Consider the following 22,180-nt stretch of genomic DNA (forward strand, 5'->3'; position numbering starts at 1 on the left):
GGAAGTGCTCAAACCAACCAACCAACCAGCCAACTAAAACAATGCTAGGGTAGGTCAAAGGAACACAGGAGCCAACTGAAAGAGCTTTCAGTGGCCAAAACTAGAGCAATTTGAGCAACAAAATAGATAACACAGCTTTGAGCTATAACTCAAAATGTAAATAAATATCCATGAGTCCTTTCTGATATAAATTAAATGTTTGCATAAATAGGGAAGAATAGACAAACTTCTATTCTTCTAAACAGAATAATTCCAGCAGCTCACTTCCTTCCATAGTGATTTCTTCCCAATGTCTGAGGTGATACCATTATTTATGTAACCAGTTTCCTATTGATGGGTATTTTTTTTCTATTCTTTTTCTTTATAAACAGTACATCCTTGTACATTAGTTCCTCCAAATTTCTGGGTTTTCATGAGATAAAAATTCTAGTAGGTAGGATATAAGTTTAACATCTTGAAAAGTATATGTAAGTTGCTCTTCCAAATGGCCCCATGAATTTATATTCCCCAAAACAATGTATGAAAGTATTCATTTCTCTGCATTCTTGGTATAATATATGACTGACAAAGAGCTAATGTATTTTCTTAACTACACAAAGAATTTTTACTAATCTGTAGTAATGGGACAGATGTCCCAATAGAAAGATGGGTAAGGATATGAGCAGGTAATTCACAAGGCAAATAATACAAATGGCCCATAAATATTTGTAACAAGAAATAGAAAAAAAGTGCAAAAAAAAAAAGATGTTAATTGAATAGTTATGAAAGAAATGCAAAATAGAAACAATGAGACATTATTTTATTTGTTAGGCCAGTGGGGGAAAAAAAAAAAAAAAAGGAGTTGTAACAACTAGTATTTGCCTGTGCATGGGGACAGGGATCAGCTCAAACTTGTTGATAGATAAAGAAATAGACCCTTTGGAGGCCAATTTTTTTTGATATATACTTTTGAAAAAAGATACACATACTTTTATTGGCTCCACCTTACTGGAATTTATCCTAAGACCTTAATTAAAAATGCATAAAGATATATGTATAAATGTGCTCACCATAGCATAGTTTGGTACAAAATAATTACAAATAAGCTATCCAACAATAAGAAGTCACTCAATGATGGTAGTACATCCCTAAGATGGAATACTTGGCAGCTGCTAAAAATTATGTTGTAGAAGAATATTTATTCACTAATATTCTTGTGATGGGGCCCCTGGGTGGCTCTGTTGGTTAAATGTCTGCCTTTGGCTCAGGTCATGATCCCAGGGTCCTTAGATCGAGCCTCACAGTGGGCTCCCTGCTCAGTGGGGAGCCTGCTTCTCCCTCTCCTGCTCCCCCTGCTTGTGTTTTCTCTCTGTCAAATAAATAAATAAAATCTTTAAAATATTATGGTAACAATATAATGAATATATACTGGTTTAGTTGAAAAAGACCAGGTGTATGTTCTATGTATGGAAAAGAGAGTAGAAGGATAGAAACCAGTGTCTGTTGTGGTCTATATACAAGAGTGAGGTTGTTAACTGAGCTCTTCCCTTTGTGTCTCTCTCTGTGTCCCTTGTTTTCTGCATTAAGCTTCTCTTAAATTTTGAAGTTAGGAAAGAAAATAAAAAATGTTTGAAACTTTGCTGATCTTACCTGTGTAATGTCTTTCTTATCTGCTCCTTCTCCTTCCTGTCTATCTCATTCAGCATGGCCCTTGCTCAGGCCCCCCACCTGTCACTTGGACCATTGCATCAGATTCCAGATGGGTGTTCCTGCCCCTACTGAAGGTTCTATCACTTCGCTGCTTGGAAACCTCCAGAAGTCTCCCCATGTAGAATAGCACCTCAAATCTTTCTTGTGACCTTGGTGCTCCAGACCCCCACCATCTGGCCTTCAGTGCCCTTCCCAGCTGTGACATCCCCCCTACCCCAATCCCACAAAGCACCTGCAACACCCTAGTCAGTCTACTCAGTTCTCCCTGGCCACAGTGTATACAGCCATACCCCAGCCCTGTCTTTACCTGTTTGAAGCCTTACCCATCTTTCAAACCCTCAAGGCCTGCCTCTTCCAGCAGGCCTTCCTTTATCATTACCTACCTCCATGTTCCAGTCCGCTTAGGTTGAGCTTCTTCTGTGTCCATGATTGCCATGTGATTTCTGGAGGATCCTGCCTCCTCCTTTGATCACTTCCATATTAGGCAAGGGCTGATAGGGTCTGGACTCATAATGCCTAGAGCCTGCACACAGTACAGGCTTCTTGAAAGTCTATTGAATTGAATTGACTCAGTTGCCTCTGCATACTGTGTGCTACAGATTGGAATCAACTCTGCCATGTTCCATAATTATGCCTTAAATATGTGATTTTTTGGCATGCAGAAATTTATTAAATTATACATATTAAACTATCACACTTGAGATTATGTGGCATAAAAATGTGCATGTATTAAAATATAAGGTTTATGGGCATATCATTTGGTGTCCAGAAAATCTTTCTTCCATAACTGGCTAGTAAACGTTTGAGTCTGAACTTAATTTTAGGCAATTCCTTGGAAAAAATGATTCTATGGAAACCCAGGCATGGCCTGGAGGCAACCACAAGTAATTATGCGGAAGAAACTTTTCTATAATATTCCTGCTTAACATAAAAAGCAAATTTTTGATTCTTGGTTACTCTTTCCTTGTTTTCTCATTGAAAAGTAATCATATTTCAGGAAAGAGAAAGAATTTGGTTGCAGCAATAAATGTACTTTGTTAACTCTGGAATATCCCTAGTTTTCTTTGTAAAATTTAGAGGTTTTTTGATGCCTTGCCTTCCTTTCCACTCCACACATCCCCATCTTCTGCTTAGCTCTCTCTCTCTGGGCCATGCTGTCATTCTAGCCTTGGGCATCTGTGTGTCACAGCATGGTTGTTACGGTAACGAGATGTAAACAAGAAAGTAACCACTTCCCAGACTTTCTTGGCAGGAAACTCCTTCAATGTTGTACTAAGGTGTCATGTGAGTCAACTATACCCTGGGTAGATAACTTGCATGTTCCCAAAAGGATTCAGGGGCTTGTGGATGTTGATTTCTGTCAAAGGCAATCATGAGTAATGTTTGTTTTGTTTTTTTTTTTTTTTTAAAGCATGAATAATGTTCTGAACCCAAAGTACAGTATGTCCTTTTGGCACAAATGGTCTCCAGAAAAACATGTCCCTTCACCTGCATTGTTTTGTGGAACTTTGAAAGACACTTATGTATCATTTAAATTCCTGGGTAAACCTCTCCTAGAAAATTAAATTTGTTACAGTTGTGCAAATATTGGTGAATCCTACTTATCTTGGATCTGGCTGGGGATATAGATCTCATGGGTAGTCCTGCCAGTGAATGTATACCTTTGGCCATTTGTCCGTCTGTCCATCCATCCATCCATCCATCCATCCATCCATCCATCCACTCATCCATGATTTTCCCACAACTGGGATCCTTCTGAGCAGGAATGATCTGTCTTGTTCATCTCAAAATTGCTTGCCGCAACTTCAGAGAGATTCATGTTGTGGAGGCCCAGTAACTCCTCTGCATGATGAGGAAAGTACTTGTCTCTGTCAGCGCCACTGTGTATGGTTGGAGAGGAGGTGCTGAAGGAGGACCCCATTTGCAGGGCTGGGTGTGGTGAAGGGACCCTTAACTGTACTCTACCCCATTCTGTATTCTTCCAGTTTCCTGACCTCTGGGAAATGCCTGTCTGTGGTGGGTGAGGGCGACAGGAGTGGTCCAGTATTTAACCACTTATCTGATGTGTGTGTGTGGTGTGTGTGTGTGTGTGTGTGTGTGTGTGTGTGTTTGTGTGTGTATTTGACTCTACAGGTCAGTTTTTGGGTTGTACGAGAAATTCTAACAGCACAGACTTTAAAAATAAGGGCAGAAATCCTGAGCCATTTTGTGAAAATAGCCAAGGTAAGCTCTTTTATTATTTCCTTCCTTCCTTCCTTCCTTCCTTCCTTCCTTCCTTCCTTCCTTCCTTCCTTCCTTCCTTCCTTCCTTCCTTCCTTCCTTCCTTCCTCCCTTCCTCCCTCCCTCCCTCCCTCCCTCCCTCCCTCCCTCCCTCCCTCCCTTTCTCCCTCCTTCCCTTCCTTCCTTCTTTTTTTCTTTCCTTTTTCTTTCTTTTTTACCCCGGAATGTTTCCTCAGTATTTTGAGAGCTGCTTTGCTCTGGGCCTGCTGGGCTGGGTTCAAGGAGGGCTGTGACCTGACTTCTCTAGGCTGCAAGACTGGCTTAGGTGCCCACGCAGCCTCCCTGCCCCCATGCACGCATGGCAGTGTGGCCCTCTACGTGTTTTTATGGCAACCAACCATTCTCTTTAGCTGGCTGTTCAGACTCTCTATGAGGCCTTGGGGCTCCCTCTGGGATCCACCCATCCTCCTATTTCAGTTAGCTAGCACTGGGGGTTGATGGGCTCTGTGATACCATCATATCCTGTAGTTTTGTCTGTAGTCAGCAGATTCACCCCATCCCCATCCTGAGCTTGAGGCCTAGGCCCAGTGACTCTGCTGGGCCCCACTCCCACCTCCTGCCCCCTGCCCTGGTAGTTTCTGTTCTTGCCAATTGTTAAGCACCAGGCTTATGTCTGTACCCCACCTTTCCCCTTCTGTTCCCTGATGTCTGCTAGGCCAGGCAGTGATGCCATGGGCTTTCCCAGACCACTCTCATCACTTACATGGCTGTGCCAGCTCCTCCTTATGTGCTGCTGCTGACCACCAGGCTTGCCTGCATCTTGGCAGCATGCTGCTATTCTGTCTGGCTCCCGGCATGGTGTGTGCACGTGTTGTGTTCCCACCCAGATCCTAGGCCGGTCAGCTTTCACTGATGCCCTTCATGAGCCAGGCATCATAGCAGCCACTTTACTGAAATGATCGTGTTTGATGTTCACATTGTCATTCTCCCACTTGTAGAGGTGAGTGTCCATGCCCAGGGCCTTATAGCGAGTGCGCTAGAGCATATCTCTTTGCCCTCAGGGGAGCTGCTCTGCTGCCCCTCATGGGAAGGTTAAGGGCATCCATCTAGAGTATGTCAGGGACAACAGACACTTTCACATCCTGTGCATTCTGAAGTGCTCCGGACCATGCTGGGCTTAACGATGCTTGTACTGTCAGGGAGTTCACGCTGGGCCACGAGAAAGTGGGACGAAGTTCCAGCCCTCCAGTGCTTTCAGGAAATGAGTTTGTGGTGCCTCTCCAAGGAATCCAAACTGAGCCCTCCTTTACCTCTGCCATCTTCCTGTGATGGCTCATCATACTGGCACTGTGCCCTGAGTGTGTTCTGGTACCAATCCCTCCTTCCTCTGGATATTGGTTTCCCATCTATGAAATGAGAGGGGTGGATCTCCCAGAGGACCTTCAGCTCTAAAAGAAATTGTGTGACAGGCATAGCAATTCAGATACATAGGATGAAATTCAGTCCTCTCAGAGAATCTGTTATTACACACAGGAAACAATTAGAGATTGTTAAAAGATGTAAGAAAGGAAATACGAACTTGTATGGTAAAGGAGAAATCTCTGAGTAGGAACAGAGCTGTAAAGACTAGGCATAAGGGCTTTTTATTTATTTATTCAATTTCACTAGGCCCTACTGTGTGCTGTATGAGGCACTAGGGATATGATGGCAGATAGAGCTTTACCCCTGCTCTCGGGAACACATGGTCCCGAGACCATGGACATGGTCACATGGTCTCTTTCACATGGGTGAAAGAGAAGCTGGTAAAAGCAACTACAGGCCAGTGTACTAAGGACATGCATAGACTGCTGTGGGAATGCATAGTCAGGGGCCCTAAGCTCCCTAGATTTAGGAGCATGGTCAGGAAGGACATACTAGAGGAGGGGGGCATGTGAGCTTGGTAGTACCCAAGACAAGTGAGGTGGACAAGTAGGGGAGAAGTCTTCCCAACAAGGGATGAGCAGCCCACAAGCCACAGAGCACTCACCCTGGTGCCAGGTGCCAGTCTGGTGCTTTGCACACACTGTCCCATGTAGCATACATGCTGTGGTTATCTTCCTCATTGTAGGTATGAGCCAGCCAAGTCTTAGCTAACTCACTGCATTTCACGTAGATATTGGGAGCTGGGATTAGAACCAGGTCTGTTTGTTCCATGGAGCCCGCTTGCTAGTCCAAACTTCACTGGCTCCCAAGAATGAGAAGTGGAACCCTAGTCCCGCTAAGTTTCCCTCAGCACCAAACTTAGAACCAGAGCAGTTATATCTTTCTGCGCTTATCCTTGGCTGTCCCCTACTCTTGTCTTCCACGGTGAGGAACTTGTGTGAAACTGATTTGAATGCAAATGTTCTCACTAATGTGGGGTCTGGTTCAAAGGAGCATGGTCAAGTGACAGAGAAGCCAGAGCTGTGTCTTCCTAGCTGAGGGGGATCACACAGATTGGTAGCATCTTCCTTCAGCCCCTCGTTTGGGATGTAAGGTAGTCGCAGAAGACCCACGTGGATATTGTTGGTACAGCTGAGGCCTCAGTTTACAAAAGCCTGCTGGGACAGTTCCGATTCGTTGAAAAAAGTACATAAAGGGCATTATCAAACCTTATTCTGAGCCACATTTCTGTCCAGCAACCAGATTAGTCAGCTTATAAACTTTTGCAACTGTGTTTGATGCAGACTCACCTTTTGACAATTTGAAAGAAGAAGAGCATATGGTTTCTATGAATTCCATAGAACTATATTTTCTACATGAGATATTTTTAAGTATAATTGAATTTCATAAATATGACATTTGGTAACAGTTGAGCATGTTTTTGTTCTGTTGTTAATAACAGAAAAATAATCTATTCCATATCTTTTTTCAGAAACTTCTAGAACTCAACAACCTTCATTCTCTCATGTCTGTGGTATCAGCATTACAAAGTGCACCCATCTTCAGGCTGACAAAAACCTGGGCTGTAAGTTAATCCCTTTGATTTTGGCTCTCATTTCACTAGTAGAGTTCTTCATTCCTTGAGCCCCGAAGGCTTCCTCTGACTGTCTGCCCTTTGCCAGTGACAGAAGATTACTGTGGGTTTCCTGGGCATCCTGTCTCCTTCAGGGGACCTCAGCCCCATTTCAGGACAAGGAAGTTGTGAGGATGCCGACATGGCTGGGGTTGGAGCCCTCTTGAGTGGACCTTCCTGGACCCTAAAACATCACGTGTGGTGGCTGGGCCAGTGACATGACTTCGGCCCTCCACTTGGCTGGCATTCTTCTCTGATAGGCTCCAAATTGCCTTTAGGAAGGTCTCTGGGCTGATGGTTCACAGCTGCCCTGAGTGGTTGGCCATATAGCTAAGAGTCTCTGGAGAAACCTGTGGCCCTCATGTAGGAAGAAAGGGAGGGGGGGTTGTTTTGTTTTGTTTTTTTCCTGAAGGCCATGGATAATTTCAGCTCAGAGGTGGAGTCTGATAGTTATATAATTGAGTCTGTAGGAAAGTTTTTCTGCTGTAAAAATACTTTAAAAATATCTCAGACCTCTTTATCCTCCTTAGCTTGGCACAGTGCCTGACATGAGGGAAGTAATTGCTATTTCCATAGCTCATTAGCATTCACCTCCTGGCCTGCCTGGTCCAGGGTCTCCCACAGCCACACAGCCCAAGCCTTTCAAGACCTGTTTATGTCCCATGGAACTGAAGGAAACTATATAGAATTGTCAGCTGTGCTTCTGCAACTCATTTCCGAACTTTTTTTTTGCTTGTCTACGGGGCTGGGCTCAGTTTCATACTTGGCTAATTCAGGGGCCTTTAAGACACTTAGGGATTATGTTGTAGGTGACCAGAAATGAGCCTTGTTTTTTAAATTACAATTTTCCATAGACCTAGCCCTAGCAAAGTGGAGTGAGAAGTCTGAGCCCAGAGTCAGAAACTGGGTCTGTGTTCAGCCACTGTTCAGAGCATGACTTCTGTGGGACTTGTTTTCCTCTCTCTACTCAGTGGTTGGCCTAGATCAGTGCTTTTACGTCAGTGCTTCGTGGAGCCCCAAGGGTTCTGTGGAGCTGCCTTGAGGGCCACGAGGGGCTGGGAGAGAGGAGGAAGAGAGGAGAGACCTGCTACCTTGGCACTGTTTCCACCCAAGCAGCTCCATTTGCATCGGTTTGATGGACTGGGCTCCTGGGTAAATTTCAGTGGAGCAGTGGTTTGGGAGGTTGAAAGCAAGTTTGGAAGCCACTGGTCTCTCCCATTGTTGCCAGGCTTATGAGTCCCTGAGTCCATCTGAGCCATGAGGCTTTTTTCAAAAGTTCCCTAGAGAGTCTTTTTCAAATGAATTTTCCATTATTTAGATGCTGTTACTGTTTCTTGGACTGCTGGGAGCTATATGCAAACTCAGAGAGATGAATTATGACTCTCAACATGCACAAACCTTATCATCAGCAATGTGGTAACTCTCTGTGACCCACTGAAGCTATACAGTTGGTGAGGGCAGGGAGTCTTGCAAGCCACTTTCAACCCATCTATCCTGTTGATCCTAGGACAGTGGTTGGCACAGCATTTGAGAAATGGAGGGGGCCAAATTCATCCTTTTTCACCTTCATCCAGATCACCCCAGCCCAGTGGCATCAGCAGTGGCTGCATCTCTTTCTGACACTCTCTCCACACCTTGTGCTACAAGCACACAGGATGTCTACTCTGGTTTTGTCCATAGATCTGCCTCTCCCTTTGACTGCCTGCCTTCATGATGAGAGGTGTGGCACCCAGCTGGGTGTGTGCTTGTTGTTGGCATTGTGTATATCTGTTGTGCTGGATCTTATCCTTCCTTTGCTGTTATTTCTGGTAATGAGATTCACCATAGAAATATTGCCAAAAAAGAGCTGTTTCCCCCTCCCCACTTTTCCCTTGACCTGGTATTACAGAGACCTCATGGGCCCGCAGAGCCAAGAGGAGCAGGAGTGCAGGAGGCACTACCATAGTAGCCCAGATGATCAGTGCCTTTATAGTCTTCATTAAAGAAAAAAAAAAAGATTGACATATTTATTTTAGAGAGGAGGTGGGGAGGGCAGACCGACAGGGAGAGAGAAGCCCAAGCAGACTCCGCACTGAGCCTCCTGACATGAGGCTCAATCTTGTGACCCTGAGATCGACCTAAGCCAAAACCAAGAGTTGGATGCTTTAACTGACTGCAACACCCAGGCACCCCTGGATTCTTCATTTTTTAGAGAAGGAAACAGGTTCGAAGAGGTGCAGTGGCTTGACGAAGATCACAGGGCTGGCGAGTGCTAGAGCTGTTGTGACACAGCCCTGCCTTGCTGGAGTGTGTATTCCATGTTCTTGGCCAGTGTTCTGGGTGGCTTGGTGATGGAGGCTGATATTGGAATCTGGCTGGGCTCACGGCAGGGAGAGAGGGGCACATGCATTGTGTGGGAAGTGGGGCTGGAGAACTGAGGCTGGCACTCAGGTCCTCCCTGAGTGCTGTCCCTGAAGTTGCACTGAAACCCTGGATATCTGGGAAATCTAGACCAAAAGGAGTTATGGGTGTGGGCAGAGACTGCCACTGGTTGCACCATGGATGAACTCCAGCAGGGACCAGTTGGTTGTTAGCTGTAGGGCAGGGCAGCTTGTTGACCTGGCCATGACTGGCTGCAGAGTGCCAGCAGTTGACTGAGTTGGCATGGATCAGAGACTGACCTGGAGCACAGGCTATCACATAGTAGGCCCTAATAAATGCTGGCTGATGTGCAAACAGGGAGGAACTCACCTTCTGCTGGCCTGGGAAAACATAGGCAGGATCTGATTCATCCCAGCATGGGGCCTCTTTGGATTACTGGCTGCTTCAAGGCCATGCGACGTAGGCAAGACAGAATTGGTCAATTCTGATTTCTTGAGTACGTACTACCATGCAGCTCTCACTCGTTTTACAAATCCAGTATTTACCAAATTCTTCTTTCATGCCAGGCCTTGAGGCTCTGGTCAAGGGGCTTGTTTTTATGGGCTTTTGTGTTATTCAGAGGAGGTGGACATATTATTGAGGGAGGAGTAAGACGTGTCCCATCTTGCTGGGATAAGAAGTATTGGATAAACATTTGTTGAGTGTGTGAAGTAGTGAGCAAAGAGTTGTCAGATGGGGATGGGAGTGGCATGGGAGACCAAGACAGGAGGGTGGGTCTGCTGCAGTCTGGGGCTTTGGGGAAGGCCTTTCTGAGAAGGAAGACCAAGCTAAGTTGAGACCTGAGTGTCACAAGGAGCCAGCCGTGCCAGGAAGAGGGTGCAGCCAGTGCAAAGAATCAGTGAGAAGAAACTTGGTGCCATCAAGAAACTCAGAGCCAGTGTGGCAGGGGTGCTGTGGGCCAGGAGGAGATTGGTGCAAGATGCCATGGACAGGCAGTGGGCCCATTGGGAAGGGCTTCTAGCCTAGGACAGGAGTCATGTTCTATTTCAAGTGCAGGAAAGGGTTTTAAACAGGAGCTAGACGTGATCTGGCTTACAGCTACTTTTCGTTTTTTGTTTTTTAAATTACTGTTGCTACTGTGTGGAAAACAAACTGGGCAGGAGTGCAGGGGGCCAAGATGGGAAATGGGGCCTGATCGGGAGGTCCAGGCAGCATCCAGAAGCAAGGTGATGTTGGTTGGGATAGGGAGGTGGCAGTAGACAGGAAATGAGGAGACAGACCTGGCAGGTTTGTGTGGTGGGATGTCAGAAAAGAGGAACAAAGAGGATTTCTAGGTCTCGGGCCTGAGCAACTGGGACGATGCTGAAGCTTTTTCTCTGATCAGAGTGATCCCAGGAGGAGGCTGACTTATTCACGAGTGACCTGGGGGTATGGAATTCCTGGAGTTTGGGTGAGTCACTCCTTACGGTAATTCTAGTCATGTGCTGCACATCACACACACACACACACACACACACACACACACACACACAGAAGCACACTGCTGGCTTTCTGCATGTTCCTATCATGATTTGCTCTTTCCTACTGAATTGATCCAGGCAGTTTGACTCATCTGCAGCAGTGGGGGGAATCATAGCCAGTGGGCCAGGTGGCCTGGTCTGCAGGGTGGGGAGACCTGGAAAGGAGCCTCCCAGGAGCGGGGCTCTGATTCCAGACATTGAGAGCCACAGGTTGATCAAGCGCTGCAGTTTGGAGAACAGTTACTTCACAGATATCTAAGAAGGCAGATGTGTGGCATTCACATAATTCCGACTTTGGAGTCTTTTATTCAGGAAGTGCCTCTGCTCCTTGTGTCTAATGTAGTGCCTCAGGTGCCCTCCTTTGAGGTTGTTGAGAAGGTGGTGGTAGGCACAGGCTGCCTGTTTCGGGCTTTCCTGAGCCTTGGCTCAGGTGGGAGGCAAAGTGGGTGAAGGGGTGAGGAGTTGGAGGGCAGAGGAAACCAACGTTTGCACCTCTAATAACTCATTCTCATGCCCTTCCTCATAGCTGTGCCTGCGCTGCTCCTCAGAAAGTCCTAGTCATGAACTCTGCTGACCCTCACCTTCCTCACATTCCCACAACATTGGATGCTTCATCAGCCCCTTCTTGAAAAATCTCCTTTCCTTGGCTTAGGCCTCTCTTCACTGTTCTGACAGCTGGATCCTCCCTGACTGCTTTTGTTCCTCTTGCCCACTGGATAGACATATTCTGTGAGGCTCTGACCCCAATTCCTGCCCTCTCATTCACTTCCTATTCCTTGTGGATCCCACGGCACAGAGAGCTTCACTATCACTTCTGTGCCCAGTAGAGGCCGTCTCCTCAGCTCATGCTCGGCGTCCTTCCACAGTCCTAGACCCGTGTTCCCACGCCTCCCTGCACAGCCCTCTGCTGCATGTTCCTTTGACAGCTCACGCTTGGCATGTCTGAAATCAAACTTTGGTTTCCAGGAAGTGATAGTGAGTGCCAGAAGACTCTCTTAGCAGATTGTGTTTTGGACTTTGAGGCAATATGGTAGACTGAGCTGATGGGGAATAAGCCCCTCCCTCCCGATTGCCAGCTCCAAACATACAAACACAAATAAATGCTGGATAAAATACAACCAAATTAAGAACCAAGATGCAAAGCTGAACTAGAAGCCAAGAAAGGGAAGTCACCATGTGCTAGAAATAAAGTGTGTTCTCAGAGTCAGGACCGTGAGCACAACTGAGGGAGACCACTGTGTGTAGGCTTTGCAGCTGGCACTAGGGTTCTAATGTGTGTATGGAGGAGAGTCCAGGTTGCAGGCCCCATGCACATGGAGGGCTGGAACTCAGCTACGCATAGGAGCCCGAGAACCCTCAAGTGTCACTCATCAGAAAATCTCTGTCCAGCCTGAGTCCCATAAATGCATGAGTAAAAAAAAGTCACCTATGGGAAACTGTCACCCTAGCTTGGACCTTGGGCACCTGTGGGGTCTGTATACAAGAATTGAATTGGTGTGGGGACCCCAGGCCAAGCAATGAGGGGCAGTGTCCTATGGAGATTCAGAGTGTAGACTCTTGGGTGCCAGGGTGGCTCAGTGTTTGAGTGTCTGCCTTTGGCGCAGGTTGTGATCCCGGGGTCCTGGGATCAAGTCCTCACATTAGGCTGCTTCTCCCTCTGCCTGTGTTTCTGCCTTTCTTTTTTTTCTTTTTCTTTCTTTCCTTTTTTTTTTTTTTTTTTTTTTGTCTCTGCCTTTCTGTGTGTGTCTCTCTCATGCATAACAAATAAAATCTTTAAAAAAAAAAAAAGAGCAGACTCTTGAATCAGATACCCAGGCTCAGCCTCGGATCTGCCTCTGTGGTAAGGGTTAAATGAGCAAATAATTGAAAAAATGTTTAGAACTGTCTGGCACATGGGAACTGTGTTGGGTGAGTATTAGCTGCTGCTGTTATTGTTGTTAGCATTATTTTTGATTCTCCTTGATCGTTCTCAAATGAGCCAGGCCGGGTTGTCTCTGAGCTGAGATCATCACCATCTTTGGGCTGCTCTTCTTGCTCCTGGACTCTGGCCCTTACTCACAGCACTGCTGGGGTGATCACCTCAGAACAGCTCTGGTGTCTTCACTTTCTTGATTAAAGACCATTTTTTCATACTCCCCCACCACTTGCTTGGTTGGAATCTCTGCACCCACCACTCCTCCAAAGTGAGAAGTTCCAATATAACCTTTTTGATGCCATTCTTTTTAACCTGCCATTTGAACATTCATTCACCACCCCCAGTTTTATAATAATGCATATATTGTCAGCCATTTAAAAAAATATTTATTTATTCATGAGACACACACAGAGAGGGACATAGACATAGGCAGAGGGAGAAGCAGGCTCCCCACAGGAAGCCCGATGTGGGACTCAATCCCGGCACCTGGGGTCACACTCTGAGCAAAAGGCAGACACTCAACCACAGAACCACCCAGGTGCCCCTGTCAGCCAATTTTTAACCATCATCTGGATTCCTAACTTTGAACTCCAGCGGTCCCTGAGAGTCAGGGGAGATGCAGAGCTGGGATAAGAGGATTGGAAAGCCTTGATGGGTGTTTTTTTGAGGGAAACTTATATTTGAGAGTATGGTGCTTAAAGAGTGCTCACAGGTAGTGAGCATATTTGCAGAGTGTAGAGGACACTGTAGAGGCATTTTGGCAACAGCAGCAAATATTGAAAGGTTTCATACCTACTTCACACCTACTTCCTGACCTCAAAAAACAAACCATAAACCTTTCAGTTGTGGCCAGCGGGGCATCTGCTACTGCCAGCAACACAGCAACTTAGTGCCCGAAGTCATGTGCGGAAGAGATGCAAGAGTTGGCCAAAGGAATTTCCTGTTCGTACACAGCCACAATCAGCTCATTCTTTCCCCTTTGATTAGTATTTGCTGTTCACTCTTAGCTGCTTGTGATTGATATCCTGTTTACAAGTTGACTGGAAGTATCAGAAGAGTAGAACAGGTAATCAGAATGGTCATCATTTGTCCATGGTTTACAAATGGCAACATTAAAAACATACTTTGCCAAGCGGCGAGTTTCCATCTCTCTACTACCTTTCTAGTGTTTTAAAAATTATTATTAATTTTTTTTATTTGAGCTTAGTTGACATAGAATGTTACATTAGTTTCAGGTATACATCATAGTTATTTAACAAGTTTATACATTATACTGTGCTCACCACCAGTGTAGCTACAAGCTGTCACCATATAATGCTTATTACAATATCATTTACTATATTGCTTATGCCAGGCCTTTTGTTACTGTGACTTATTCATTACATAACTGGAAGCCTGTATCTCCCCTTTCCTTTCACCTATTTTGCCCATCCCCCCCAATGCCCTTGCCTCTGGCAACCATTAATTTGGTATTTATAGGTTTGATTCTGCTTTTTGTTTCTTTGTTTATTCATTTGGTTTCTTTTTAGTTTTTTAGATTTTTTTTAAAGATTATTTATTCATGAGAGACACACAGAGAGAGACGGGGGGTGGGCAGAGACACAGGCAGAGGAAGAAGCAGGCTCCAGTGCTGGGAGCCCGATGTGGGACTCGATCCCGGAACTCCAGGATTATGCCCTGAGCCAAAGGTAGACACTTAACCGCTGAGTCACCCAGGCATCCCTATTAATTTGGTTTCTGAGTAAAATCATATGGCATTTGTCTTTCTCAATCTGACTTATTTCACTTGGCATAACACCCTGTAGGTCCACTCTTGTTGTCACAGATGGCATAACCCCATCCTTTTTTATAGCTGTGTAATATTCCATTATATGTAAATACTTCGTTGTCCTTATTGATTTGTCTGTTGATAGATTTATAATTTGCTTCCATATCTTGGTTATTGTGAATAATGCTGCAGTAGACATAGCAGTGCATCTACCTCTCCAGTCTTGTCCAAAGCAACATGTCTGCTATGCTGCTGCTCCCTTGAGTGTTCCTACCTCCTGGCCACTGTTAGTGCTTTCTTTTTTTGGCTTTGAGGGTCTCTCCAGCCCTGTCTCTGCTGGTTGAAATCCTTAAAGACTTGTTTCTATGACTGCCTCTTCCTGAAGGTCCTCCTCATAATGGAGTTTGTTCTCTCTGGAGTCCTCTTGTGTTATTTCTGACTCTTCATGTCTTAGCAGGCCTTTTTCATTGTTCAACCAGGTTGGGCAAATGGGGATATACACTTGATGCCTGACTCCTCACCCACCTAGACCAAGGATGGGCCCTTGGCAAACTTCCATTTGGGGACTAATCTTAACCTTCTGGCTCTACTTCTGGGGCTTTGTGAGAGTATCTCCCTGGGGTTACTATGAGCACAATTGAAAAAAATGTAGCAAAATTTTTGGAAACACATGATAAAAATTTTCCTATAAGATTATACATTACATATGTATGTATGTGAATGTATGTGTATGTATATGTGTGTGTACATGTAAACTGTTAAAGGATAAGTTTTCTTTAAAGGTGAACTCATGACTCACACAGATATAAAATGAATACTTGCCAAAGATTTTATTTAACTCGTTAATTAGTGAGAGAACCCATAAGATCTTACAACCAATAAAATGTTATCAAAAGAGAATCCTGAACACTATACTTTCATAGTTATGTAAGGAATGCCAAAATAAAATTTTTAATGGGTACAAAACTAGTATTCCCTGGGTGAAAATCAGTGACATTGGTTGAGACATAGTTTGCCTTTCTGTGGACAGGCATTATTGGCATGACTACATTTTCCGCAAGTTAACTTCTACCTGTACAGAGTTTCACATAGCCTTAGTCAAAGACAAGTGGAGACAGACAGCTAGCCCCGACACCTCCTAAGTTTCCAAGTCACAAATTTCCTTTCTTTTTACTTAATGACAGGCTCCATTGCTAATAGTTTTCATTAGACATGTGACTTGGTAATTTGTTTTTCAGAAACTGATAGTTTGTATCAAAAGAGGTAAAAATGACTTCTCCTAAGTGCCCTTGCCTTACTCCTTATTCATTTCATACTCTGTCTGATGAATCCATTGGTCCATAGATTGTCAACGGCACTAAAAATTCTTTCCATACCAACAGTAGACACTGGAATTGAGATAGAATTTTGAGCCAGTTTTAACATACTTGGAGCAACAGGCTCTTTGTTGAAAAGCATTTCCACGTATCAAGAAATGTTACTCTCTCAAGGCGAGGGAACAAGATACCAGTGTCCTCATAGAGAGGATTTGGAGGGACTTTTTCTTTTTCCCTCCATGGAGACAGCTCCCAGATTTGAACTATTTACCAGATGAGGAAAGTTTTCATCATTAGTTGAATACAAGTGCCACATGTAGGTTCTCAGAGTGTGTATGATAAGGGAAATTTCCGAGCAACCCATTTGACCATGATTTGTGATATTCCTGGCTTTTGACCCTGTGGTTTATAAGTCCCATTTATCCCATGCAGCTGACATGTGGCATCATGAAAATTATGAAATATTAGTATTTTTTAAAGATGTTATTTTTTAAAGATAATTATTTATTTATTCATGAAAGGCAGAGAGAAAGAGAGAGAGAGAGGCAGAGACACAGGCAGAGGGAGAAGCAGGCTCCATGCAGGGAGCCTGATGTGGGACTTGATCCTGGGACTCCAGGATCACGCCCTGAGCCAATGGCAGGTGCTAAACTACTGAGCCACCCAGGGATCCCCTAAAGATGTTATTTATTTATTCATGAGAGACACACACACAGAGAGATAGATAGAGGCAGAGACATATGCAGAGGGAGAAGCAGGCTCATGCAGGGAGCCGGATGTAGGATTCGATCCTGGGACTCAAGGATCATGCCCTGAGCTGAAGGCAGATGCTTAACCACTGAGCCACCCAGATGTCTCTATGTAATATCAGTATTGTTTGATTTTTACTTTGCGATTTTAGTGTACTTTGCATCTGTGGTCACAGACTCTTTCTTAATCCTAATGTTGTATATTTTTGCTTTTTGCCCTATTTGTAGAGAAGGTCTATCTGTTTTGTTGATATAAAAAGTAGTTCTTGGGTCTACTTTGGCATTTAGTTTTATAACATAATCAATTTCTAATTTTATTTTATTTTTTAAAAAATATTTTATTATTATTTATTTGAAAGACAGAGGTAATGAGAGAGAGCATGAGCAGTGGGGAGAGGTAGAAGCAGGCTCCCTGCTGAGCAGGGAGCCCAGTGCAGACTCAATCCTAGGACCCTGGAATCATGACCTGAGCCCAAGGCAGACGCTTAACCAGCTGAGCCACCCAGAAGCCCCTTGATTTCTATTTTTATCTACTAATTGATTTCCCTTACTCTTCTCCCCCATTTCCCTAGCTTCTGGGGTTGAATGTTTAGTGCATTTATATTCTCACTCGTTTAATTTGAAAAGAGTTTAAAACCATGCATTTTCCTCAGTATAGTTTTGGCCTCATCACATAGCTTAACAAATGGTTTCTTCTTGTTTGTGGTTTGTAAATAGTACATAATCCTGGCTTTTATTTTTTTCTTTTACTGAACAGTTACTGGAGTTTTCAGAATTTTATAAGGATTTGAATTTTCAAGTTATTCTTAGTTTTTCCATTCTTTTATTCAACAAATACTTAGGCAATGTGCTGTTTGTGTTGAGAACCATACCAGGTTTGGGGAATGGTGGTACAAACACAGCCAGCATCGCTGCTGTCTTCATGGGAATTGCTGTTTGCTGAGTGAGACACATGTAATTGCACAATTAATCCTAGTCATTATAAATATTGTGGAAGAAATCTCAGGGTGCCTCAGGGCTTCTCAGCTTTGCTAGAAGTGAAGTTGCCTGTTGTATTTAGTGAATTCTTCCTTGATCTTATTTTCTTACCTCTTTTCCTGAGCATGAACGCTTTCAGTATTTGCTTGACTCGGGCAGGGAAGTAATTTATGTTCTTCTATATAGTTTTGATGGCTCCTTTCTGAGGCTTCCCTTAAAGTCTGAAATCTCAAGGATCCTCGATTAACATGAGGTTTTCAGTTTGTGGCTCTACTTGTAATAAAAGTTTAAAACATGCATGAATAAATGCTGTTATCTATAAATAAGTCTTAAAAAATTTTTTCAGCATAATACATGCACATTAATTTTAAAATCACGGAGTATGGCAAGGCTTAGTGAAACAACTAAGACTCATTGATCTGTCCTTCTATACCCCATTCATTCCCCAGAGGCAACCACTTCCAGTTATTTAGTGGTTTCTTCTGGTAGTTTCTGTCACATTTCCAACAATGTGCTTTTGCTACAATTTCTTGATCCACTCACTCTAGATAATGGTTGTTGACTTCTTTTTAAAATTTTTTTTAAATTTTTATTTATTTATGATAGCCACAGAGAGAGAGAGAGAGAGAGAGAGAGAGAGAGAGAGAGAGGCAGAGACATAAGCAGGCTCCATGCACCGGGAGCCCGACGTGGGATTCGATCCCAGGTCTCCAGGATCGTGCCCTGGGCCAAAGGCAGGCGCCAAACCGCTGCACTACCCAGGGATCCCTGTTGTTGACTTCTTTATATGATGATTGTTGGTGTAGTTTCCCTGAATACCTTCTATTTTTCTTCAGAAACACTCATGTTACTGGGGCACCTGGGTGGCTCAGTCGGTTAAGCATCTGACTTTTGGTTGTGCTAAGGTCCATCTCAGGGTCGTGAGTTGTATATGTATGATACATATACAAAATATTTTTTAATTGACTATTAATGTTTTGGTAAGGCTGCTGGTCAACAATAGGATATTGGTAGTTAAGCTTTGGGGAAGTCAAAAGTTACATTTGGATTTTTTACTGTGTGGATGATCAGCTCCCTAATCCCTATATTATTCAAGGCTCAACTTTATATATATATAAAATTGTATAAAATTATGTAAAATATGTAAGTATATAATTTTTAGATTATTTTATCTATTGTGTATAATAAACATATTTTATAGTATATTACAAGATTTTTAGATAATATATAAAAATCTTAAAATTATTTTAATTTTCTTACTATGTATAATAAATAGATCTATTTCTACCCCAAACAATGTGAGCCATCTCTTTCTCTGGAGATGTCTCTTCCAGGGCTGATACTCTGTGAACCAGTGATTCTGAAGGCCTGTTGTTTATCTGTTATCTCAGAGACTCCTGGATTGGCTCCACTGTTTCCTATATCCCATACATTCCTTTACTTGGTTTATTCCTTTATTTTGCTAGAAGAGGTTCTCAAGTAGTTTTCAAATACATGCATGGGAAATAGATGTTCTGAGTCTTCTGGCATCCTGTGCATTACTACTTAGAAATCTGATGCCATCCTGAATTTTATCTGTGGGCACAGAATGGAGCAGATGAGTGAAGTTAACCAGATCCAGCCCTTCTGGATGTGTGTGTGAATATGTGTAGTTGGTGGAGGTGGGGTGGGGTGGGGGAGGCGTCGTGAGGGGGTTGGTAGGAAGTATGTGTATAGAGGCAAGGTTAACAGAGGGAGGTGTGACCTGGAGGAGTCTGGTTTTAAATTTAGGGAGCACACAAATGTGGCTGCCTTTCGTTGTCTCACTCTGCTAAAGAACCCCAGTTGTTGGTTTGAAGTCACTGTGCAGGGTGATTTTTCAGGAACATCCCCCAGGTCTTTAACCTTATAGTGGCCCGGTCATATCCATCTGTCAGGACACAGATGATAGGCTGATCACCTCTGTGGTACTTGCATAGAAGCATTTGACAGGCTAGACAGCTGGGCTAGACTTGGCGGGAGACATGGGCAGTCCCCGAATGGGGTCCAGAGAACCAGTGGTGTAAGCATTGGATGGCAGCATGGCTCAACTGCAGGGGATGCAGATAACAGGGGTTTGTTTGACTGCTGGATGAATTCAGAGGGGTTCTAGGTTGCATTTAGTAATGACTTCCTGGGCAACAGAGTGAGGAATCTACTCAGCTTTACAGTGGAGCAGTTCACAGCTAGAGTATCCGGTTCTTTTTTTTTTTTTTAATAAAATAATTTTTATTGGTGTTCAATTTACCAACATACAGAATAACACCCAGTGCTCATCCCGTCAAGTGTCCCCCTCAGTGCCCGTCACCCATTCACCCCCACCCACTGCCCTCCTCCCCTTCCACCACCCCCAGTTCGTTTCCCAGAGTTAGGAGTCTTTATGTTCTGTCTCCCTTTCTGATATTTCCCACACATTTCTTCTCCCTTCCCCTATATTCCCTTTCACTATTATTTATATTCCCCAAATGAATGAGAACATACACTGTTTGTCCTTCTCCGATTGACTTACTTCACTCAGCATAATACCCTCCAGTTCCATCCACTTTGAAGCAAATGGTGGGTATTTGTCGTTTCTAATGGCTGAGGAATATTCCATTGTATACATAAACCAAGAGTATCTGGTTCTGATCTGGGTGTATGTTGTTCTCTGGTGAATTTCTCATCCTCAAGTGTTCATTTCAAGTACTCCTCTCTATGGAGAGCTTTCCTTGACACTTCCCTTGCCCATAATTTATTTATTTGTCTGGGTTCTTGGTCTCTGTTTGCTTGCCACGTTGCTATAATATACACCCCTCTCCTCTATTGAGTCACATTCCCAAGGATTCTCAGACAAGTCACGTTATCTCTGTGATATTGAACCTGCTGGTTTGGCCCCGTGTTTGTCACCGGGCTTTGTAAAGGTCAGATGAGTTAGATGTTGTGGTGTACAAAAAGCAAATGCATTTGCTTACATGATATTGAAGAGCAGCCTCAGTTCACAAGCCAGTTGAGCAACCATTGTTCCTAGCATCTGTGTAGCATCTCTTCTTTGATGTGTCCTGAATTTCTCAGTGGGGGAAGAAAAGCTTGCTATTTATTCTCTAACTTCTTCAGCACTGGAACCTTTTTTCCCAGCTTATTCTTTGCCTCTCTTCCCTGAAGTCCTTAAACTGTCACTGCTTAGCTGGGCTGTGGTTTGGCTACATCCTCTGTGACCCTGAAGGCCAAGGATAAAGGTAATGGGCAGGGCCTGCTCAGAGCAGTTTGGGCTCTCTGATGTACCAGACATGGCCTGAGTCAGGGATTTGCAAACCGAGGTCCTAGGAATTGCACTGTATTTGTACTAAACCCAAAGGGGTTACTTGAGTACAAAAGGCCTGCATCCCCTGGTGCTGGACAGTGACTGTTCCACTTTTCCATGTTGCATGACAGGGCATTTGAACACTGGCCTACTTAGTCTGGTGGATGTGGCAGGGCTGCAGGCTCACATCTTTGCATAGACCATCAGAGCCTCCAAACCAAGCTTGTCCAGGGATGCCCCATATATCCTGCTGGGATCAGCCATTGATCTCAAATCCCAGAGGCACTAGGTTCTGGAAGCTAAACTTGGGGGAGCTCCCAACGTCAGCCACATGCCATGCCAAAGCCAGCCCTCTGTGAGTGACCCTCTGAGTGACCCTCTCTGAGTGACCACATCCTCTTGTGAAGCCTGGTCTCCCAGCCTAGACTCCTATCCTCAAAGCCATTTTATTTAAGGAGCCTTATTGCCATTTCCTGCACTGGGTCTTAACCTGGGACTTGCAGGACAACCACAACATGAGTCCTTAGCATCAAGTCTAGAAAAGCAGGAATTCAGATTTCTATTCCTTCCTACTAAGAAGGCTCCTTAAGCACAGTGACCATCTTTTCACTGATGACCCAGCTTTACATACTATAGACCAAGCTTTACATACTAGAGACCTCCGTCCAAAAGGATCTTTATGTACCTGTGGCTGTGGGTACCTGTTCATCTTGACTTTGCTTAACTAAGTCACCTCGTAGATGACTGCATATGAAAAAGAAGTTTGGCTTCTTTTAATTATAGTATAAGGGGATCCCTGGGTGGCACAGCGGTTTGGCGCCTGCCTTTGGCCCAGGGCACAATCCTGGAGACCTGGGATCGAGTCCCGCATCGGGCTCCCGGTGCATGGAGCCTGCTTCTTCCTCTGCCTGTGTCTCTGCCTCTCTCTCTCTCTCTCTCTCTGTGACTATCATAAATAAAAAAAAAAAAACTAAAAAAAATATTTTTAAAAAAAATTATAGTATAAGTATGACACAGCTATAAACTACAAGAAATCTGGGATAGCGTAGATTGGAGAGGTGGCCTGGCTCTGGGCAGGCACAACATACACGAGTGGGCCATGTCTAATTTCCTGGGCCTTTGGCAGTAGTGACGATACTGAAGAAAGAGCCAGAAGCTATGGACCAGGGAGAGACCTGATGTAGCAATGCAGTAACTCTGGGGGACCTCTCGTCTATAATGGGCTTCACCCTGTAAGCCATTTGCTGTTGTTTCTATGCACCCACGGAAGCAGGTACTGGTGCAGGGTATTCTGGTATCATTTAGAATTGTGACTAGGTAACTATAGAGGAT

General features: G+C 44.2%; 1 protein-coding gene across 12 annotated transcripts in view; it reads left to right on the forward strand.

The window, feature by feature from the left end:
- Positions 1-22,180, forward strand: part of RALGPS1 (Ral GEF with PH domain and SH3 binding motif 1) — a 294,614-nt gene that overhangs the window by 111,691 nt on the left and 160,743 nt on the right. For all 12 annotated transcript variants that reach the window (XM_072777971.1, XM_072777977.1, XM_072777976.1 and 9 more), the window contains 2 exons: positions 3,823-3,912; positions 6,803-6,895. In XM_072777971.1, the coding sequence (XP_072634072.1) occupies positions 3,823-3,912; positions 6,803-6,895 (183 nt within the window). The remainder of the gene's footprint in view (positions 1-3,822; positions 3,913-6,802; positions 6,896-22,180) is intronic.

This window comes from Canis lupus, chromosome 16 (genome assembly GCF_048164855.1).
Source record: "Canis lupus baileyi chromosome 16, mCanLup2.hap1, whole genome shotgun sequence".
Taxonomy (NCBI): Eukaryota; Metazoa; Chordata; class Mammalia; order Carnivora; family Canidae; genus Canis; species Canis lupus.